Source organism: Truncatella angustata (genome assembly GCF_020726525.1).
Source record: "Truncatella angustata strain MPI-SDFR-AT-0073 chromosome Unknown BKA67scaffold_3, whole genome shotgun sequence".
NCBI classification, from domain to species: Eukaryota; Fungi; Ascomycota; class Sordariomycetes; order Amphisphaeriales; family Sporocadaceae; genus Truncatella; species Truncatella angustata.
The window spans coordinates 3,860,441-3,874,893 of record NW_025763383.1 but is presented as its reverse complement, the minus strand read 5'-3'; the positions used below and the strand labels follow the sequence as shown (position 1 = coordinate 3,874,893).

At 49.4% G+C, this 14,453-nt stretch overlaps 5 protein-coding genes across 5 annotated transcripts; 2 read left to right on the top strand and 3 right to left on the bottom strand.

Annotated features, from left to right (window-relative positions):
* Positions 1 to 1,966: 1,966 nt before the first annotated feature.
* BKA67DRAFT_535020 (uncharacterized protein) lies at positions 1,967 to 3,382 on the bottom strand (the record flags this gene model as incomplete). The annotated part of the gene is made up of 4 exons (XM_046099952.1): positions 1,967 to 2,561; positions 2,636 to 3,018; positions 3,069 to 3,173; positions 3,227 to 3,382. 4 exons carry the CDS (start codon positions 3,380 to 3,382, stop codon positions 1,967 to 1,969), a joined length of 1,239 nt encoding a protein of 412 aa, XP_045960391.1.
* A 2,916-nt stretch (positions 3,383 to 6,298) lies between these two features.
* BKA67DRAFT_658007 (uncharacterized protein) lies at positions 6,299 to 8,099 on the top strand (the record flags this gene model as incomplete). The annotated part of the gene is made up of 5 exons (XM_046107204.1): positions 6,299 to 6,342; positions 6,398 to 6,437; positions 6,497 to 6,604; positions 7,701 to 7,947; positions 8,005 to 8,099. The coding sequence occupies 5 exons, from the start codon at positions 6,299 to 6,301 to the stop codon at positions 8,097 to 8,099; spliced, it is 534 nt and encodes a 177-aa protein (XP_045960390.1).
* Positions 7,978 to 9,161, bottom strand: BKA67DRAFT_676191 (halotolerance protein; the record flags this gene model as incomplete). Its single annotated transcript, XM_046108800.1, has 2 exons — positions 7,978 to 8,509; positions 8,666 to 9,161. The coding sequence occupies 2 exons, from the start codon at positions 9,159 to 9,161 to the stop codon at positions 8,286 to 8,288; spliced, it is 720 nt and encodes a 239-aa protein (XP_045960389.1). The 3' UTR covers positions 7,978 to 8,285.
* Positions 9,162 to 9,681: 520 nt separating this feature from the next.
* BKA67DRAFT_562687 (monothiol glutaredoxin-5, mitochondrial precursor) lies at positions 9,682 to 10,538 on the top strand. The gene is made up of 3 exons (XM_046102624.1): positions 9,682 to 9,829; positions 9,893 to 10,166; positions 10,243 to 10,538. The coding sequence occupies exons 1-3, from the start codon at positions 9,803 to 9,805 to the stop codon at positions 10,410 to 10,412; spliced, it is 471 nt and encodes a 156-aa protein (XP_045960388.1). The 5' UTR covers positions 9,682 to 9,802; the 3' UTR covers positions 10,413 to 10,538.
* BKA67DRAFT_255913 (gamma-glutamyltranspeptidase) lies at positions 10,430 to 12,645 on the bottom strand. The gene is made up of 2 exons (XM_046095787.1): positions 11,955 to 12,645; positions 10,430 to 11,897 (listed from the first exon to the last, which is right to left on the bottom strand). The coding sequence occupies exons 1-2, from the start codon at positions 12,252 to 12,254 to the stop codon at positions 10,599 to 10,601; spliced, it is 1,599 nt and encodes a 532-aa protein (XP_045960387.1). The 5' UTR covers positions 12,255 to 12,645; the 3' UTR covers positions 10,430 to 10,598.
* Positions 12,646 to 14,453: the final 1,808 nt, after the last annotated feature.

Here is a 14,453-nt window from a genome sequence, read left to right as displayed (position 1 = left end):
TCGGGGGCATATTTGTCAAACTCTCCCGAATGACATGGCCGCGAGTATTTTCGAAGAATCATTGTCTCCTTCGCCGTATCAAAATAAGGCGCAGTATTTAGAGTCGTCTATGCAATAATCAGGCCACATGCATCGAAGCGCATAGTCAATGCAGGCATCAATGCCGGCGATCATGCTCACATCCTGTCAAACGTCCAAGAACAGATAGAGCTGACCAATGTCTAACAACAACAAATCTAAGATCATGTCGTTACATGTACTCAATAGACCTCTTGCTGAGCGCTGCTATGCCAATAGTGGCATCATGCGTTGTTTGGCCATCACTATTTCCGTACAGAACAAGCAGCAGGACTTTGGGGGGTGAGACTGGTCCAACATATTGCACAATTGGAACGGCGGGTATCTAAACATGAATTACTTGCACGGTTGGTTCCATGTCAACATGCTTTTCGGATCAACAAGCTGGTATGGTGCTTAGTTAGCCAGGAGCAACAGCGACGCACTGCAAGTGCCATCTTAGCACGTATGGTTTCATTAAAGCTATTGCGGGGAGACTTGGTGTACAAAGGATTGTAAAGTATACATGATTCAAATGTATATTATCTGCACTGTGGCACATTCGAAGCACAGCAAACCATATTCACTCTGCTTGGGATAAGGTGGACCACTAAATGGCAATAACACTAAGTTGTCATGGGCAGGGCTTATGGAGATTGACGAGATAGCCATGGATCGACGGTCCATCAAGTTGCAGCTTCAGTCTGTTATTGCACGCCATGCTTTGTTATTTTGCTTCGTTCTAAGCCCTTCGCAGACAAAAGATTATGACAATGAGAGCCTCGAAACATCGTCAAAAATGGCCAACAAAGACCGATTTCTGGGAATCGTAGAGGAATACCTTGAGAATGGTATGCTGTCGACTTTATTGTCCAGTGCCTCCCGGCGCAGGTCAAGTTTGCCGAATCGGATGATGTGGAGAATACTGATGTGTTGTAAACCGTTTCACGCCTGCACATGTTTTCTGATACGCTGATGCAGGATTTCTAGACATTCGAATGACCTGTGCATTGTCATGGCCTGATGCACACGTCCTGAAAACAACCGCTTTGAGGATCCACTTCCGTACTGTCCACCTTATGTATTGAGCAACCCGGACATCTATTCTGCAAATAGTAAGACTTTCTCCCTATGACTATGCTTCCAATTTGAATAAAGAAAAAAAGGCAAAGGGGTGGGCATGACTGAAAAAATGTTTAAGTGATGTTTGGTAGCTTTGGACCGGACACCTCGGATATAGAGCATAGCTTAGTACCGATCATGAAGATGATCGATCTTGGTTTAGTCTCAAGACGAGCAACCCCAGAGTAAGTCCAATAACAAAGAAGATACTAATATTGACTAACTTTAACACACCGAAGCCACCTGGCATTCGGTTACCAAGCAATTCATTGCGAGAATAGGAACGGTAAGTCGCAATAGAATTCGAAATTTTGCATGCCTGGTATAGAATTAGGAATTAACATTTATCCAGGAAATGGGAAAAATAGCATCCGTTGGCCGAGGACACACCACCGACAAAAACGTCGATCCCGAACCCAGGGCGGTGGTGCTGTCCTTCCAAGCCCCCGAAGAATTCAACCGTCCTACAATACAAGAACTGACGGCGGCAACTGTGAGCGCCATTATGAATCATGATGCAAGGTGGTTTGGGCACCACATGGCGTCACGGCACCTTGACAATGAAGACGACGCATCGATACAAGAAATGGTGCATCACTTAATCCTCAGTGCGCTAACTGTCCTAAAGTGTCTAGTACGATACAAGGGCAGTAAGCTAGGGTGTCCTTGAGTATACCACGTCACGTACTTTCAAGTTATCAGAGAGAGTTTCTCATTATTATTTGGTCTTATATATTGATTGATTTTATATATTATTACGTTAGACTTGGTACTCATTACCTTGTGCCTATACCGGGCTTGTACGTTGCCCGTATATCGGATCTGCAGAAAATTCCGATCTCAATCGTCTCGTGCTTTCAGTGCTCCCTGGTCTCCCTTTTTCGGGCCAGGGTTGATCCTCTGGCGTAGACGGGTGACCAATATACTCTTCTGTCACCTCATACGTCTTGCTGTGGGCGATCACATTCGATAAGCTAATCGTATCCGCGGACTCCTTTTTCGATCGGCCTAGCACGCGGACGTCATAAGACGCGGGAGGTTTGCCAGATGATTCGGGGGTATCGTCATCTCCACGTACAGACTTCAGGGTGAGAACTCCTCCTGCGCTCTGGCTACCTCGTCGTCGGCTGGTAAGTTTGTCTGCCATGCTTCCCATCTTTCCGTAGCTAGATGCTCCCATATGCGAAGGGCGGCCACTCGTAAGGCCAAGCTTATAGCCTACGAGCTTCAGTAGCGGACGCAAGGTGGCCAGACTACCTGCGGCGATAGCCAAGCCTTCTTCGACGGTGGACCAGATGGCAATGTCCGTTGTGGCCCAGAGAAAATCGGGATCTCGGAAGCGGGGGAGGTAGGCGAATCGAACAACGACAGCTGCACTGGCACTGTGAAGATGGTCAGCATGATTTGCGACAAGGGATGATAATATTGAATGAGACAAAGGCGCTTCATGACTTACACACAACCCATTGCCATCAGAGGAATGAGGGCAAGCTTGGTCCTCATGTTCAATTGAAGGCCGGAGATGATCCACGCGGGCAGCAGAGCGAATGTAAAGTCCGTGAACACACTGCAGACACTGTACAGATATGCCAGCCCAATGATGACGTCCATGCTAACACAGGTTCCATCCTGATTCTTGTTCCAAAAGAATGATATCGGCGCGCATTGAAATATGGTAACAAAGAAAAACACCAAACAGGTGACAACGGTAATAGCCATGGCACCGTAAATAATCCAGGTATGCAGTCTCCTGGCAGCGACGCGGAGTAGAAGACACCCAATGGAGACTTTCGACAAGATCATGGTCATGGCATACATGAGATAACAAATCCACCAGAACTATCAAGCGTTAGCCGTGATTGATGTTGGCTGTTGTAGAACCGCCTTACCATGCGTGCTGTCGAAACGTTTTCTGCGGGTAGTTCGGCCTCATGTTGGCCAGTTCCATAATGTACACCTGTGATCGAGAACGAGCAGTATAGAGTGAAAGTGATCTTCAGATTAGTCAGTTGGTGTTATCTGTGACGTAGTGGGATGTTTGACCTACAGCAGCGAGTCCCATAAGCCAGTCGTCAAGGCCGAAGGATCTCACAAGGAATACACGAACACCGAATCTTAACACAATGGTGATGAAAGCGAGGATCACGAATGTGTAGTCGATGGCCATGAGCTGAGGCCCACGGTTTGCGGTAACATTGGCCATCTCGAACTCACAGACCTGCAAAGTCACAGCAGATCTTTCGTTGGCGTGCAATCAAGCCCGCTGTCCCGGTAGTATAAATGCATCGCGCGCGTTGGGGAAATGCCCAATATATCTACCGCTGGATACTCCCTTGCATACTCCCCTGCATACTCCCCTGCAACATTTGGTATCTGGAAAACCTGCAAAATGCCGATATGACAGTTCGTGCGTTTTGTATGCAAGGGGGTGACCACCGCCTTGCAGCCGCGGCAGCAAGCCGACGTAAGACCAATGTGAAGTTTCTCAGTCAGGCCCCGCAGACAATGTCAGGGTAAAAACAACAAGGATGCCACATTGAGATGTACGACTGCGACCCCAGTTCCTGGTCTGAGATTATAGTATTCCCAGTTCGGGTATAGCGATTTGTTATGTGGGTTCTAGCTTTGGTCTAGCCAGGGGTCTGAGCCGAATTTGACTTTAAGGGGTCGAAGAGGGGAAATCGAGGCCAAGCCAGCGAGTGCTTGCGTTCGCCATTGAGAGTAACATCAGAAGTTCTAGTCTTGGTTAGAATGTAGCATCAGAACCCTAGCAATGTTGAGCTTTGACTCTGCTTGCAATCTTTGGATACGGCAGTTCTTTTGTGGCGGCAATCTCGTAGATCATTTGATATTCCTTGGTCATCATGTCGAAGTGTTGCAGCTTTCCCTGGAAATCATTCTTTGAAGAGGCCGACGCCGCTGCAGTTGTGCGATCGTACTCTTGTCCGTTGACCCCATCGCCATCCACCCTGGTTCCTTGTGGTCCCATCACCTCGTGGACATAGTGGACACATTCTCTCAAGCGCATTCTGACCCTTGGGCGACGCGGCCGAAGTCTCCGGGACACTATACCTAATCCCGATAGAAGCCCGGGCCGTTGGCACTTGGCTAACCGAAAGGCTGGGAAGGGCAATTCCATCACGCATAAATCATCCCATCGCACAGGGTTGGCTACCATGGACATTGTACTATCTAATTGCGCATGCGGCAACGTTTTCCATTCCCTTCCGAGCTCAAAAGTACATTCATCGAGCACTGGAGGCTTGCTTCTGCCAGGAATGTGTGTACCCGCCTACAAAATACCTCAATCCTGTCAGCTGTAACGAAAAGAGGAAAAGCGCGTCATGAGAGTTGGGGATACCCAAGGGGCTTGAAACTCAAGATTACACCTTCACTCCACTTGACAGTGGCGATCTGCAGTAAATACGGCATAGCCCAAAGCTTTCAAAGAACTGACATGGCAGGCATACCATGAATTGGTGGATATCAGCGACTTGTGCCTGCATCCACAGGGCGAATGGGCGCTAGATGATTGGCGTGTTCGTCACAACTCCGCCCCCAGAACTGAGGGCTTAGCGGGGTCGTCTGTTATCCAGCCCTAGCACGAGATCTGCGCAATGTCCGAACACGTTTATGCCCAGACACAAAAACTCCATTCCCGCTGGTCAACGGGTGGATAAACGTTGTCCACATATTTATCAACAGTACTACTGTATGTACGGGTGTAGCCAGCACTGAAACTTACATAGTATACCCACCGTCAGGGATAAAATCATTGAACTCGTCATATCAATCTGCCGCAAGCTCCACCAAGCTAGATCAATGTGAGATCGAAATTGTGGAAGCAATATGTCCAGTCAACGAGCAAAATCGAATCCTGCACTGGATCAGCAACCAGGCTCAACCTTGTCCCAGTGCGAGATTGTAGGATATACGAGTGAACGTTGAAATTTACGCGGAAAAGATCATCAATTTGAACCACGTCTCCAGTAGAACCACGTGGGCTAAACCAAGGTACTACACCAGCAATATGGTTGATGGGACATGTTTAGAAAACGTGCTAGAATCGTACCACTGTTGAGGGCATCTGGGATCAATCTTTGTACATTCTGGTAATTTGAGTGCGGTGGAACGTTCCAATCCCGCCTTCATGAAGCGTTATGGTTATGACATGACATCATGAGATTCTGTAAACATCCAGAACTAGACGACTGCGGTGGAAGATAATATTTTTTGGAGCAATTGCGGCTCTCTCAGGACCCCAAGACGCGTCGAGTCCCGGAGTGGTATCACCCTATCTTCCGCAATATCCAGCAAACTCCTTCGTCCAAGGATGCACAGACGACTGTGAAACAATAAGTTGCCATGTTCGATGACCACAGAGTTTGAGGCTGCCAGCCAGTTGTGTGGCATGGAAAGAACCAAAAATCGATGGATTCAACGATGTAGTTAGACTGGTGGTGGCTCAAGCCTTCGATGGTAGTCACTTCGTCTCCTTCTACACTGGCGTCACACCTCGAGCTTTCTTTGTTCAAGGGATGTTCTTCTCCACGTGACCGATCGTGATAACGATCATTGCTCGTAGTCCATAATAACTCTTGCGTAGAAAGTCCTCTTCTGACTAAATCCACGACTGAGACCACTTGTCTCGCAGTATATGACGATCCACAGTAGTCTGTTCACTTCGTCACAAGTTTCATGAGATACCTCGCGATCCTCAATTATATTCATCGGTACGTGAGGAGGAATGTTTTCCGCTGTTATCCGGAAACTCTGAATCTCTGTAATGACTTTTTTCTTTTTTTCTTGGTTACGACTAGTATTTTAGTCGAAGCCACGGAACATTTCTGCGACTTCAAATAAGTGTTAAGGGTATGGCTATTGTTCCATGTCAGGCGCTTAATGATTAGGCTGTCACTTAGAAACTTGAGGCCAAACTCGCCTTGAGACTAGAGTCAATCGTGTTACAGATGTCATACTAGTCACTGAATTGCCAACTGCCGTAACTAAACATCAAAACACCATTTTCTAAGAGGAGATTCTCTCCTTGTACACGACAACCGCAGAGTCCAAGTCTGAATGCTTTCCTCTCCAGCACTAGCAGGATTCAGAGCGCGTTATGGGAAACCTGTTCATCACAATTGCGAAGCTTTCATCTGCTAAGTCAGTTTTGCATTGGTAGAGCTACCTGCATCGAGTACTGATGTGCGGCCTCCAGGCCTCTTCCAAGCTCTTCTAGCCCCTCGAGTTCGGGCGGTGTTGGCTCAGCATTGGTGATTATTGTATCATGATTTGATGTCGTTGACATGATGAGAAGAAGAAGAAGAAGAAGAAGAAGAAGAAGAAGAAGAAGAAGAAGAAGAAGAAGAAGAAGAAGAAGAAGAAGAAGAAGAAGAAGAAGAAGAAGGGTGAAATCAGCTACACAGTAATACCTTTTACTTAATAGGGCGCTTGAGGACGTGGATGGGGAATGTATTCGTGAACATCTAACTATCTTTTGCGAGCGCTCCTTGGAAACGTAATCGTATAGTGCCCCTTATGTATATGGCTTCGCGATTGATGATAAACAAGAAATTGAGTGCATATGGTCGACATTTCGCAACAATGCCATTTACTCATTTTTGCCAATTGTGTTATGGCTTTGGCAAGGGGGCTGGTGGGCCTGACCACAGATGAAACGATGACAACTGGCCGCGATTTCGAACGCTCAAATGGCAATAGTTATATTATAGTCTTGGCCATGATGGCTCCATTAAGATTTCAATCTTGCATGGCGGTTTATCTAGGTTGACTCGTTTATGTGCGAACATCACACGACTACATTTGCAAGAAATTGCATCTGTTGACCCTGAGAGGTTGAGATATCCATTGACTAAATTTTGGTGGCAGCACGTTTGTGACTAATATATAATAGGCATTGGACGTTATATCCATTAAGAGGAAGGGCAATGAAGGAAATACAATTTATGAATAATATGTATGGTATCTTGTGCGATGGAAGGAAAAGCGCAAAAAGGTTATGGCCAGAAGGATTATTAAATGGGATTCAACCTCGGTCCTCTCGAGGCAGCTCCAACCATCGCTCCAAAGTACGCAGAGCAACAGTCGGTGCCGCCGCAATTGTTCTTAGTTTTGTATGTTACAAACTACACCAATTGAACTCCCTTACGAACAATCTGCCACTATTGATTCTGACGCAAGGCCCGTAAGGTTGCAGGGCAACCAATCTTGTAGCCTAGAAACTTGCCCCCACTACCGGAAAGCTCCAATGCAGCAGCAGCTTTTGCCTGAGGTCTAATACAATGTGTAACTTCTCTGGGAACACATCTGCCCGGGCTATCTTCGTTATAACAATTAACAACCAGGCATAATGGCAACCTAGCAAACCCCTTCAAAGCTTGTCAAAAAGAGAATCAAGTCGCTTAATTCGGTTCTCCCATCTTGCGGCTTCCAATTCGTCGAGGATCAACGGCTCTTTGCCGACGACGGCGACCAAGTCGCCTTAAAAAGAGGCCGGCAAGACAACCGAGTGGTCCAAGGAGCTCATCAGCGGCATCATCCCCAGGTTTACGACGTACATGTTGCAGGGTCGCGACCTGCACATCCACCTGCACATCAGGTTCAGCAGATATCGCCAGACCCCCATTGATCCTATCATCGAAGGCAAGACCGCCATGGCCATTAACGCCTTCACTAGCAAGAGCCCTGCTGCTGCTGCTGCTGCTAATGAGCCCTACCAGGACATGGACATCAAGATGATCGCCAACAGTAGGTTCTCATAACTTTTCATGATGTATGATGCTCAGCTGACTCTCTACACCGTAGTGATGAACCGCATGATTGCAGGCAAGGATGCAGAATGGGACCAGTACTCTGGATGGGACAGCGACACGAACATGGACAACAAGGACGGGCGATAATCGCAAAGCTCAGTAGCCTGCACAAGGGGACGGCTGGTGGCTTGAAGAACCTGTCCTTTGACTAGGTTGCCCTTCGAAAGGTTCATGCAATACGGCGGCAGACTGTAAACAGGAGATTGGAAAAAGAAATGGTACTCAGCTGGTACTCACAAGCCTATGGCAATGCACATTTCTTCTGGCAAATCATCAGGATTCCGTCAAATTCAGCCTGTCCTCGATGACTTTTACTATCTCTGTCCACTCCATCATAGCTCCATCACCGATATCACCACATGCAAGTGTTTTCTGCTGTACTGACAAGACCTCAAACCAGCCGTTACCTTGCCCATCCTTTCCTACACCCCATTCGTCACTCAGTGTTTTGATCTGTTTTGCAGTTATGGGATGCCGCCACATCGCTGTGTTCATCGCTTTACAGAATCAGCATGAACGAAAAGTGCACGTGATGGTGCGTATTCTCGGTGAAGACAGCTTACCTGGTGCTACGATGATGCGCTTGACCCTCCTATGACTACCTTCGGTAGTTTCTTGTTCTGGGTTTGCAGCAGCGCCGACCGGGTCACGACCTACATCAGAGTCGAGCTCTCCCCTAGCGTCCCAAGCACGAACCACGCTTGTGATGATGCCGTCAGCCATACCGCCCACAATCTTGGCCATAGTATTCGCACTCAGTGGTGCGATGACAAGCATGTCTGCCCAACGCCGCAGCTCAATATGCAAAATGCTGTTGCCCCTTTTCCATGGCTCCTTCCACTCATCTTCATCAAAATATACTGCATCCACACTGGGGAAGTCGTGGAGACTAGATACAGTGGGCTGCTCCGCCGCCTGTCCAGCTAGGAAGCGGCGAGCAGACGGCGTGAGCAAGACGCGGATGCTGAGATTGGGGTGAACGGAAAGGGCCTTGACGATCAGGGGCAGTTTGATGGTAGCGACGGACCCCGAAGCGGCCAGCAGCAGGTGAACTTTGGAGTCACGCAAGGAGTCCGTCAGATCGGCAATTTGACTCTGCGTCGACTGGCAATTACCGTTGCTACGATGTGAGGGTAGAGCGTGCGACATATTGGCTGGTGTCGTGAATCGAGAATAGGATAGAGGACAGCCTTTCTGGTTTGTGATATCCAGCTTTGGAGTTTGAGTCCGAGTCTGAACCTTCATGTGACTCAAGGCTGGTTGCAAGTGACAAAATGAAGCGGGGCTCCCGTCATGTAGGGTAAGTTAATTCCAATCGGACGTTCTGGAAATGACTTTAGTCATCCTCTCATGGATGCATCAAGGAGTCACTCTTGTGTACATTTCGACTCTTAGCGACGTCCCAAACACAAAAATAGAAGCTGGCCAGCGAAAGATTCACAGCAGACCTTTGGGCTGTGAGGCATGCGTGAATCGAGGCGACAATCGCGCAGCTTGTGAATTGATGGATGACATGGGGGAGGGAAGGGATTTAGGGGTCCAAGATGACGCTTAGTTATTGGCTGGTCAGAGATGCCTGTGGCGCGAGTAATGTTTAGCGCGCATTTGCGCCACGGATCTGCTAAACTAGTTCTAGACTTGCGTCATGATGGAATTTCTCAGCAACCAACCAACAAAGACGTGATTTATATTTCATTACATTCGCATTGCATCGCATTGCATCGCATCGCGCCGCATCGTGCATTTATCAGTCCCGGGGAAGAACACGACCACCCACAAACCACTTCACCATGCTGTCGCGGTCACTTTTCTCATCTGTATGCCAGTACTCGAACCTTCCCCGTCCCATGCGCACATCAGTACTAATACAAACACAACAGGGCTTCCGCCAAGCAGCCAGGCCTATGGCCCGACAGGCCATGCGGCCTGCGCCCTTCATCACGACTTTCCAAAACCGGTGGTTGTCTGCCGAGACGAAACAAGCGATCGAGAAGGCAGTCGGCGCTGCGCCGGTCGTGCTGTTCATGAAGGGAACACCAGAGCTGCCTCAGTGCGGTTTCTCGAGAGCGAGCATTCAGATCCTCGGCTTGCAGGGTGTAGATCCCAACAAGTTCGCAGCTTTCAACGTGCTGGAGGACCAGGAGCTGAGATCCGGTATGGAGAAATCTCTCGCCCCCGGTGGTACGGAAAGATTGTTTGTGAAGCGGCTGACTGACATGGCATTGCGCAGGAATCAAGGAGTTCTCTGACTGGCCCACCATTCCCCAGCTCTACGTCGAGAAGGAGTTCGTCGGCGGTTGCGACATCATTGTTTCGATGCACCAAGACGGCTCGCTGGCCAAGATGCTAGAAGAGAAGGGCGTTCTTGCTGAGGCGGAAGCTGGCGAGAACAAGGAGTAAGAGAAGAATCAAATACAGTGTGTACGATGAGCTAGAATTTCAGGTGTGTACATTAGAACTAGCGGCACTGCTGGCGAGCTCGATGATTCGCAATACCAATGCGCCTTGTATATGATAATAGGACTTCATAATTCATACTCCTAAATCGAACAGCTGTAACGTCGTCTTGGTCCGTTGTCCCACATTCTATTGAGGGTATGCGCCACCATCGCCTCTAGGATCACTGCCAGCCGACCAAACACCTTGGTTCTCAACAGCATCAACGCTCCATCGGATGATCTGGCCTCTGCCGAACAATCCTCGTCCTTGTCCAGTGACAACCTTGACCGTGTGGCCCAACTTCCTCAAGCCTTCTACGGTCTCCACAGGCATCCCTTCTTCGACACTTACCGTAGGGTCAAATACCTTACCATGTTCTGGCATACCCGCACCGATACAGATACGCGGCGCGTCGAGCGCCTGTTGCGGGTTCAATCCGCCCACGATCTGGCCAAGCAGGACTTGGACGTGACCTTGGGGCTGCATGAACCCACCCATGACGCCATATACACTATGCAGCGACCCATCGTGCAGGTTCGTAACCGCAGCCGGGATGATTGTATGGTAAGGTCTCTTCCTCGGCGCAAGAGCATTCGGGTGATCCGCCTGCAGACTGAAGTTGGCCCCACGGTTCTGCAGCGTGAAACCGCAGCCCCTGGGAATGATGCACGTCCCGAAACCACCATAGTTAGAGTTGATGAACGAGATAGCATTCCCCTCGGCGTCCGAGACGGCGAAGTACACCGTGTCGCTGCTCTGCAACGCCGGGCTGCCGTGATGCACGATCGGGCTTGCCTCGTCCGAGCTGAATAGCTTGGCGCGCTCGGCGAGGTACTCCTTGGAGATCATGGCAGCCGTGGGCACCTTCTCGACGTTCGGGTCCGTGACCCACCAGCTGGCGTCGGCGAAGGCGATGCGCAGGGCCTCGACAATGGCGTGCAGGTACGGCGCCGTGTTGAAGTCCTCGGGCTTGAACGTCGGGATCTTGCCCGCGAGCTCCAGCTCCTGGATGATGCCCAGCGCCATCAGCGCCACGATGCCCTGCCCGTTAGGCGGGTGTTCCCACAGCTCGATGCCGATATCTTTCTCGGCCACGTCGCCCTGGATGGAGCTTTTGAGGATTTTGCCTATGCCTTGGCCCTGGAACTTAAGTGAGATCGCGTCGACAGGCTCGCTGCCAAGCTCCAGGTGGTGTGCCAAATCTCCGAGCTCTAGATGGCCACCGAGATCCTTTACCACCTTGACGAACTCCTCCGCAATACGGCCCGTGTAGAAGCCCTTCTTGCCTTCAGTCGCGAGAGTCCTGAAGGTCTTCGCTAGAGTTGGGTTCTTCATGATCTCACCCGGTCTCGGCGCGCGCACACCATCAGGAGCCGCCGGGTCCTTCTTCAGCATCTCGCCAAAGTTTGGCGATGCATTACGGATGGTCTGCTCCGCCGCGTTCCACTACGATATGATCAGTCAAGTTTCAACTCGGCCCGGGAATGGAAGTAAGGGACGCACATAGTGACCAATCAACTCCGAAACAGGGAATCCCGTCTCGCCCAGCTCAATAGCCGGCCCTAGGATTTGATCCATGGTCACCTTGCCGCTGCCGAAGCGCTCAACCGTGTCGACCCATCCCGCAGGTGCGCCGGGCACGGTGACGGAGTGTACGCTCGTCATGGGGATGCTGCCCGACTCGCCATCCTTGATACCCAGCGAGCTGCGGATGGTTTCTAGGCTGCAGTTCTTTCCTGCGCGCCCGGAGCCGTTCATCGCCGAGATCTGCTTTGTCTTGGCATCGTAGAACAGACAGAACATGTCACCACCGATACCTGTCGAACCGGGCTCCGTGATATTCAGTCCGGCAGCTGCTTAGAGTCAGTCTTCATCTCTTTTCCAGTCTATTCTGGTTTCGTTGATGCATACCAACTGCAACGGCCGCGTCCTACAACTGCAGTCAGCATTTACAACTCTATCTGCATATTACCCCGCTGATTTCACTTACAGCACAGTTACCACCTGCATTCAATACTTCGAGACCGCATTTTGCAGCCAGGGGTTGCGTGCAAGATACGATTCCCTTCGTGTTGTGAACTACACTCCTGCGGCTTGGGAACTTCTGCAGTTCCACCGATTGGGGAGGGAATACGGATGGTGTCGTGAGCGGCATAGTCGATTAATTTTAAGCCGCGCCGAGGTCTAAGCAGTATCGCGGGGTACGTTTAAGTGTGTAGGTGGATATTCACAAAGACTGTATCGTCAGCAGAGCACCGTCAGCCGGAATAGTCATGAAGAAAAAACAATCATTCAATAAGGACTGTGAGGTACGTATATCCTTATAGTATGTTTCATATCGGCTCAATGACGCATCCTATTGTGCTACGGCTGCTGGTAGCCATTTATCGGAGGCGTGCCGCCTTCTGAAAACTCGCCCCACTTCCCCGATCTCTCCCCCCCCCTCCCGCCCGAGGTTCGGAGGTCTCCTAGTGAAGGTATTGAGCTGCCATTTCTGGCCTAGAACACCAGGAGCGACGGAGCCTTTTAGTCATTCTTTCTTTTGACGAGATGGTTTCCCAAGAACTGGGTACCGCCCGACGGTTATGGTCAAATCAGTTACTACTTGCGCCTGGATAGTTATGTTGTTGTCGAACGTGCCTTGTTATATCATTGCGCCCAACTCTTATCAGGCCAATATAACCTGGCCCCAAATTGTTGCAAAGTTGAATATAAACAGTCCGACCAAGTCGAATACTGACCAGACTCTGTATGAATTCTTGCCGCTACATATCGCCTTGTGTTGATCGCGGTTCATAGTGGCGGCGAGTCAAACGGCCGAATCATTCTTCAAGAATAGGTTTATATCAAGAACATCCACACCTCACTTCTAACAAGTGCTACTCGAGATTATGGGACATTCCATATTGCTCAGAAAATACAGAAGTTGATCCTGTGGACCTAATTGTAAATGAAAGGTATTAATGGCACCCTACCTGTTTGCATTGGGAACAACAAATGTCCCGTATCCTCGTTGAAGTTGATGATTAGCTCCATCCTGCATTTCGCTCCTGGTCACTCAGCTAGAGCCTGGAAGTCGTACAAACGTCGCCTCCGTTTTTTGTCATCTAACCTAGGTAGTTGAATCAAGTCCATGGAGTCATGCAGAGTTCCATATCCAGATCAGTTTCTCTGCAAGGACCCCAGAGGAAGCACCAACCGGCCGATTACAGTAGTGGCTATTGGGCTATCAGCCATGATCTACCACGTGGCTATCCTATAATGGCGCCTGTGTCGCCATTTTGGCATCTCTCTGTGTCATGGTACAAGATGATACCGACCAAGTCGGCTTGCTCATGCTGTCACCTTGGGCTTCTTCGCGTATACTTTTATTTCGCTGCATTACGTTACTTCTTATATATAGGGACGTGGATCATGTGCCCCTCTGTTTGCTCGCGTCGCTTTTATGCGGTTGACGTCAGTGATAACCCAGCACGACGAATATACCTTCCGGGCCCACAATCCGGTGGTTTTTGCTAAGGTCTCAGTTAAATGGAGTTTTGGGTAAAGATATTCGATATATTTGGGGCAGCATCGGCGGATCTCAGCTGGGTGTCTTTGGTACGAACTGTTTATATCTGTAAAACCATGGTTGCTCGAGCACACAAGGAAAAGCACTCTACGCTGGATATGATAGATCCCCCGACCAACTACACGTTGAAGGTAGTGATACAATGATCACAACTGATTTGATTCTGAGCGAAACAAGCTGCCAAACCTTGATGTTCAAGATGCCGTAAAGCACCCACCACTTCAGCTTTCTTGTCTTTCCCAAACGTCTTCACTGACATGATTTCATCGGCCTGCTATTCGAGATAGTCCTTCAATAAAAATGAATGTCAGGGCTGGAATTGAGAGATTCAAATCGCTATCGATCAACCTCAAGACTTATCTGTACTACGTGCTTCGCTCCGTAAATCTATAGTCGATTTGGACACATGATGTGCTGCTAGTAAGTAAAGC

Excerpts from the sequence above, each read along its gene's own strand:
- BKA67DRAFT_562687 (XM_046102624.1), top strand. The coding sequence starts at position 9,803 with ATGCTGTCGCGGTCACTTTTCTCATCT. Across the intron at positions 9,830-9,892 it reads CGCGGTCACTTTTCTCATCT|GGCTTCCGCCAAGCAGCCAG; the intron begins GTATGCCAGTAC and ends CAAACACAACAG. Across the intron at positions 10,167-10,242 it reads GGACCAGGAGCTGAGATCCG|GAATCAAGGAGTTCTCTGAC; the intron begins GTATGGAGAAAT and ends GGCATTGCGCAG.
- BKA67DRAFT_255913 (XM_046095787.1), bottom strand. The coding sequence starts at position 12,254 with ATGTTCTGTCTGTTCTACGATGCCAAGACAAAGCAGATCTCGGCGATG. Across the intron at positions 11,898-11,954 it reads CGGAGTTGATTGGTCACTAT|TGGAACGCGGCGGAGCAGAC; the intron begins GTGCGTCCCTTA and ends ATCATATCGTAG.